General features: G+C 55.7%; 1 protein-coding gene across 1 annotated transcript; it reads right to left on the bottom strand.

The window, feature by feature from the left end:
- LOC122370142 (chitinase-3-like protein 1) lies at positions 1–5,302 on the bottom strand. Its single transcript, XM_043345483.1, has 2 exons — positions 5,099–5,302; positions 1–2,074 (listed from the first exon to the last, which is right to left on the bottom strand). Exons 1-2 carry the CDS (start codon positions 5,102–5,104, stop codon positions 224–226), a joined length of 1,857 nt encoding a protein of 618 aa, XP_043201418.1. The 5' UTR covers positions 5,105–5,302; the 3' UTR covers positions 1–223.
- Positions 5,303–7,402: the final 2,100 nt, after the last annotated feature.

Here is a 7,402-nt window from a genome sequence, read left to right as displayed (position 1 = left end):
TACATTTCACGCATGTATTAGGACCGGCCTTCATTCTCACAACAGTTGAGCGATCATAACAACACATCTCACTTCTTGCACATGGTTTAGATTTGATAGAAATGGGCACATTTATCTCGCTCGGACGGCACATGTTTCGTCCCACGCCTCACCTCACTGTTCGCGACGGCCTCTGACCTCTGACCTCTGACCTCCGGGTCGCGGTGTCGCAGGCCCCAGGCTCTCAGAACGGCTCCAGCTCCACGGTGACGTGTACCCTGATCCTGGTCCTGCCGCCGTCCGTGGTGACCACCTGGGCGACGGCGGGCTGCGGCGCGGGGAACTCCGTCAGTCGGGAGGGCGCGCCGGTGTCCACCGGGGTGGAGGGTGCCACGGCCTCCACCTGCGCGGAGGGTGCTCCGGCCTCCACCTGTACCGAGGGCTGCCGCAGCGCGCTCAGCAGCGTGCGCAAGCTGTCGATGCCGCCCAGCTCCTGAACAAGCTGCAGCACCTGCTGCAGCTCCCCGTCCGTCTTCACGTCCATGTCCATGTCGACTTTCATGTCGATCGGGCGTGTTGTCGTCGGCTCCGCGGCGGGAATCACGACGGTGTCTGTGTCTCCGCCGGCCCTGAGCAGCGGGGGCGGGACGGTGAGACGCGCTTCGGTGACGGGCGGCGGCGTCGACCTGAACTGGGTCACTCGCGGCGGCTCGGTGTCCATGCACGGCGCGTCCTCCCTGCAGAAGCTCCGCTCGGCGTCGAAGACGGTGCCGTCCTCGCAGCTCTTGACGTCGGCCACGCGGTCGGAGCAGATGTAGAACTCGCGGCAGTTGTCCGGCTTGGGGAAGCGGCCGTCGGATGGACAGGTGAAGACGGCGCTGTTGTCGTACTCGGGCGTGGTCGGCGGGCTGGGCGTTGTAGTCGTGACCGGAGTGTCCTCGTACATGCCCAGCTTGAGCGCCTCAATGAGCGGGAACTGGCGGCCCGTGCAGAAGCCGCGGAAGTCGTCCTGGCTGAGGCTCCAGACGGCGGCGCCGCCCAGACCCTTCTCTCGGATGTAGGCTCCCTTTCTGCGCATCATGAACTGGTCGTCGTAGGCGACCCACTGGTCGCCGCCGACGGCGTAAGGGCCGGCGGCGTCGGGCAGCGGTCGGTGCGCCGTCCACCCGTCCATGCTGACGTGCTCGCAGATCTCGGTGAAGGACAGAGCGCCGGCGCCGCCGGTCAGCTTCCCGGGGAAGCCTAGGTCGGCGGTCGGCGCCCCGAACCCGCTCACCGCCGGGTCGCTCAGCGTGTACGTCTTGCCGAACGCCGGCACCGCCAGGTTGAACTTGGCTGGGTCGGCGCCCGAGCTGAGGTACATCTGCACGATAAAGTCGACAAAGTCTGTGCTCTCGGGGTCCGTGGTGAACAGTGGCGAGTGGTGGCTGGTCCGGTTTCCGTCGCACGAGCGGAACTGGTACACTAGAGCGTTCACGTAATCAACTGCCTTGGCGATCCTTGGGACGTCGAAGTCTTCCATCAGCATTGTGACATTGCCGGGAATGGTGGTACTTATGATGAGTCTCTCTTTCCCCGACGTCTCCGATTCCTTTTTAACCTCGCTAGCGAACAGCTCCAAAAGCCGCGCGTGTCCTTCCTTTTGGCGTGGAACTTTCCAATCTAGGTCAATGCCATCGAAGTTGTGCATTCTGACGTATTTGATCGCCTCGGACACGAAGCGCTTCATTTTCGAGTCGTCAGCGGCGATCTCCTCGAAGGCCATCTGCTGCGGCGAGTTGCTGCCGCCGAGCATAATGAGCACCCTGAGCGCCGGGTTCACCTTTTTCAGCGCCACCATCTGCTTGTAGCCGCCCTTGGTGAAGTCGGAGAAGGGGTCGCTGGGCCCGACGCGCAGCTGGCTGTTGGTGTTGGCGAAGGCGTAGTGCAGGTGGGTGCACAGGTGCGGGCTGATGTTCTCCGGGGTGAAGGCGGCCAGCGGTTTCCGGTAGCGCGCCCAGTTAGTGTAGTAGCACACGAGCCGCCTGGGCGCCGGCGGCTGCTGGCCGCCAGACAGCGCCAGACAGCCCAACAGCAGCAGCAGCAGTCCCTGTACCTGCCGAACGGGCCGGGAGGTGAGGTGTCAAGAGTTCCGAACTGGAGTGAACGGGGTCGGGTCCGTCCCGTAGCCAGGCCGGGAGCTGGACTGGAACACCATCGCCTGAGCCGTCGTTTTCCACAGGCGGAGGCCGCAACACAGGACCCTGACGTGGACCCGACCCGACGCGGACCTGACCTATCCGCTAGACTAGGACCAAATGAGTACGGTGACGACGTGCCGGTGAACTGAGAGAACGGCAGAGTGGGCAGTGTGGTCGGTAATAGGTTGTGGGCGGTGAGCAACGGCCTAGAGTGCTGAAGGTGATAACTGAAGTAAGTACCTACCTAACTATTATGAATAAAAACTAATTACCTACCGAATGCTAACGCAAAGCCAGCCATATTGACCCCCGACCGCCGCGACCGGGATCGGGAAACTACTGGTGGAATATCTTGGTCGACCTTTTGGTCACCTTCAGTGCGTCCACGGCTTTGCAAAGTCGAAACTCGCTCCTTCGATACCAGAAACCACCTTCAACTTAGAGCTATCGTATATATCCTTTCAGATCACAGGTACGAATACGATGTCAAAATCTCGTCTGGTTGAAATCGATCAGCTTTACCTGAACACCATCCCATTTGGCATTTCAGCGACGACAGATAGGAGCTGCAAGCTCATATAGTAGGTACCTAACTCAAATGGAAAACCGTTCTTGAAGAGACTAAACACATGTCGCAGAGATCTACGTGCTATAGGTCAGTTACTTGTTTTGTGTTTAGGTGAGTTTCAGCCGGTTTCAGCAGACGTCCAAACAGGGGCCCGGGAACGATTTTAAAGTTGGGGGGGGGGGGGGCGAGCCTAAAATACCTGACATGATGCATATGAAACAATTGCGTAGCTAGGGGTCTAAGGGGACACGTACCCCCCCCCCCCCCCCCACCCACCCCCTCCATTGGGTTCAAAGGGACCTTCGGGTCCGAGGGGCGCGGCGCCATTTGACCGCTGAAGGTCAAACCGCTGACGCCCCATGGGGCTCGTTAGAGCACCACATGGGCCCTAAATAGCCACACAAGATCTCCATAAGGGCCCCACGCCGGCTTCTGAGCGCCTCTTGCGCCTTTTTAGGGCACCTCGGTGGTCTCCAAAGGCCCGTTACTGGCCTCTGAGAGTCCTTACCGCCCTATGAGGGGCCAGTTCTAGGGGCATTTCCCGCCTGTGATGGTCCCACACTTATTTTTCTGAGGGCCCCATAACGGCAACTATGGGACCCTCATCGGCGCCTATGAGGGCCCACACCGGTGTCTCTGAGGGTTTCCCACCCCCAACTCTGAGTGCCTACACCAAACCTATTAAAATTAAGCTCTGTATCGGCGGCTCTGAGGACCCAACCAACACCTGTGCATCTGAAGGCCACCCACTGGTGACTTTTGAGGGTCCCACACCGGTGAGTCTGAGGGCCCCACCGGCGTCTGACAGTACCATGCCGGTCTCTAAGGACCCCACAGGACTTCTTCTGCCGGCCTAAGGACCCCTTGCCGGTCACTGAGACCCCCTGCCGGCTTGAAGAGAGTTCGCGTCAGCAGCTCTAAAGCCCCCACACCCGTCTGTAACGGCTCCACACCAGCGTCTATGAGGGCCCACAGCAACGCCTGTAAGGACCCTCATCGGCGCCTCTGAGAGAATCACACTAGCACCTCTGAGCGCCCACACCGGCACCTCCATGACGGCCCCACACTGGTGCCTCTAAAGGCCCCTTACCGGCGGCTCTGAGCGCCCTACGCCGGTGATTTTGAGGGTGCTGCCGATAACCGAAGGCACCACATAAGCCCTTAGTGTCGCTGAACTTTAATCCCATACCGGCCCTCTAATGTATCCCATGCATCCCATCCCATACCGAGGGCGCCACGTCAGTGCACTCATTGCCCCACACCCCTCCCTCACACCCGGAGCGGGTAAACTCAAAACTGTGTTATACATATAGCAACGATTTTACCACCATCGTACGTTATGCATTTCTCAAAGTTGACTCAAAATGGTCCAGTATAAAACTGGCCTGCCAAGCTTATGGCCAAGGTCAGGCCCAAATCAAAGCGGGATGACAATAGCAGATGTTGTCAAATCGATACTGTAGGTATCAGCAGAAACCATTCAGATGGCAAGAAAAATGCCGTGTGTTGATGTTTAGATGTATAAAGGAAACAAAAGGAAAGAAGTCCGGAAAAGGGGGAAAGACCTTTTCTCGCTGCCTCAATGTTGAGGGGGCGCCGCCCCCTCGGCTCCCAAGTTGGGGGGGGGGGGGGGCAAGCGCCCCGCTGCCCCCCCTGTTCCCGGGTCTATGCGTCCAAAGTACCGACGTAGGTAGTAAAATCCACACACAATGACAAGTAAGATTGTGCAATTTCTGACCTTCAAAACTCGATTGGGAACTTCCGGGCTGCTACTTTCGAGTAAGCATACCGCAGATTTGAGATTTAAAAGTTAAGCTTGTCAGCGTAGGAATCTTGTCCACATATGACTATAAATGACATAGGTATGACATAGCCCGTAGCCGAACGCAAGCCAACAAACAATGCGGTAATTCCAATTTCAATTGGCAAACGGCTTCATTTGACTTCCGAAACTAAATAAAAAATTTCAGCTCGGGTATATGACACGCCCCGTTTCTACGAGCACAACAGGATATCTTCTTTACGAAAGGAAATAGCGATTCGAAAACCCCTTTTTGATTCACTTCGACTCCGAAGCGATTCGATTCAGCGGGAGGTCTGTGGCCATCGCGAGGTGGCGAATATCAATGCCTAGGTATACCTACCTATCGGTCCAAGTAAACTCAGTGGCATCAGCCGGATGAAGGAATTGTAGCAATATAGGTACACAATTTGTCTTTTATCTGTTGCGGCCTCCCTCCGAACGATAATAATTAAACTTACGAAAGGATGCCGCAAAAGCTTGTTTTCCTTAGAACAAAAATTATATGTGGAGGATGAGGCGCCAGCCGACCAACGTGAGACCGCTGGTCACACACCTGCACACCCTTACCTGCATGGTGTCACTGAGCGAGTGGCCAGCCGGCGAGGCCGAGGATGCGACGCCAGCGCCGCGCGGCACCCAGCAGCCGTAATCCGCCCGGATGGGCCGCGCTGCCTGGTGCTGCCCACCTCTGCAGACCGGCTCGATACGCCGCCGGCGGCCGGGGCCGGACGGACGGTAAAACCGGCGCCCCCGAAGAGTCCCGCCGCTGACGCCATCTCCGCGCGATGACGCACCGGGGCTGCGGCGAGGACAGACCCTGCCTCGCACGTGTTCTGTTATACGCCAACTGGACGGACGGCTCGGAGACTACGAGTATAATTGGCTCGGAGCGGAGGGAAGTGGGAATGACCGATGACGTTTCTGATTTGCTATCTCACGTCTGTTCTGTCGAGTATTGTGCAATATGCCATTGTAGGACTTACCCCTGGCCACGTTTTTCAACGCCATAAGTGCAGATTTATACATAGGTTAGGCATGTATATGTATTTGTACATAGGCAGAGGAAGAGGATTGGTATGTGGTGGATCTTCTGATCAGTTCATATGCGAGCCATGGGAATCAAACCACTTGCTGACTTTTAACACCAGGAGGTATAAAGACGACTTTTGGGGAGATAAACTGGCGAGCGCGAGGGTCAGCAATGTACGTGCACAAGTGAGAAGGGTTACCCCCACCTGGCTTGTGGGGGGACACCATATTAACCGGTTTCAAGCGGTACACCAAATTTTAGCGCTATCAGCCCAGCCGTTCTCGAAATGTGGAAGTGGTCACCTGCACGTGCGTACCTATAGGTGCAAACTGTATCCCAACTGACTTGCATGCACAGGCGGTGGAAGGTAATTTGGGATGGGGGGCACGGTGCCTCCCAGTCCCAGTGGCGCGGAAACTTCTTTCAGGCTGGGGGGCAAATAGGTATCCCTCACCCGTATAGGGAGGGGGAGGTCAAACAACCACCCCCCCCCCCCTAGATTTTTCGCGAAAAACTCGCATAAAAGCGGCCGATCGCGACGAAACTTTCAGTGCCCTCGAATTGATTTATTTTACACCTATCCTGGAAATGTCATGACCGTGACCCGGACCTTTGCCCTGTGACGTGACCTATTTCTCGAGACTATGTTTGGCCGGAATCGCGGTTCGGTGCATATCGGCTCGCATTAGCCCAGCGTTTGCAGTCTTTTTGTGGTTTCAAACGTTCAAGCATGTGATATGATGCTGGTCCCACGCATTATGGTGGATGTCAATGTCACCTGGAGGTCGGGAGTCATTGACCTTTGATGACCTCGGTTCACTTTTTCGAGTTTTACATGTTTCTAGGCTAGTTTTTTTTTGCAGCTGATTTCGAACTTAGCAACCATTTGAACATTTGCATAGTTTTGGTGCCTGCGTAACATGTTACGAAGCTTTGTGGTGGTTGACAGCTACCTACTCAATTACCTATGCTCGGCAGGTCCCTACTGGGTGACTCAACCTGACCTTACCCGACCTGGCCTAAATGAATAAAGACATCATCTGTGATCAAAACTAACATGGAATTTGTGATCAGCACCCCGAAAAAAGCAACGACCTCACATTACGGAGTTCTGACAGGTCCCGATTTTCCCGGCTTTTGGGTCATTGACCTGACCTGGAGGGTCAACCGATGACCTAGGACCTTAAAATTGGGTATCATCGGCTTCCTCTCGTCACGGGCAACACGATCGTTTTTCCGTGAAGCTCTACTCTATAGCTCGATCAGGGGCCGAACGGCAAGGGGTGGGGGGATCACTCACCATACGTTCGTGCATGCAGGCTGGTAAAACACCAATACGGGCGAGGATCAGAAAAAAAAGACCGCAGGCCAATCAGCGGCTGAGATATAAGCCTCTCAAAAGACGAAAGCGGAGCAGCTTTGACACCCCTGACTAAGCACGCGAGTCGTCGGTCGGCGGTCTCTAATATGCATCGAAAGTGGTTTAGCTCATAATTTGCGTATTGAGTCTCTCTGGTGCAGAAAACGGCGAATGTATACAGGTAGATATGACAATAATGTAGGTACCTAATTAGTCAAGCGGTTACCAAGATATAAGGCTGTGAAAAGCGTCACTATGCCGACTGCCGGGTCAAAAGCGTCACGGTGAGAAGTGTCACGGTGCGTCGTGATGCACATGCCGAGATTATAGGTACCTACTGATACAAGAGTATAGGGGTGCTGAGGTTACAGGTATTCTCACTCATCAAAACTGGGATGCTTCTTCTTCTTCTTAGTGGATTAGGGCAAATTACAGGGATGCTGCTGCGGAGCTGGAACTATTGCAAAACCGCTCGAAGCTG

This window comes from Amphibalanus amphitrite, unplaced genomic scaffold (genome assembly GCF_019059575.1).
Source record: "Amphibalanus amphitrite isolate SeventyFive unplaced genomic scaffold, NRLGWU_Aamphi_draft 001102F_arrow, whole genome shotgun sequence".
Taxonomy (NCBI): domain Eukaryota; kingdom Metazoa; phylum Arthropoda; class Thecostraca; order Balanomorpha; family Balanidae; genus Amphibalanus; species Amphibalanus amphitrite.
Note: the sequence above shows the minus strand (reverse complement) of the source record. Positions and strands in the feature narration are given on the sequence as shown.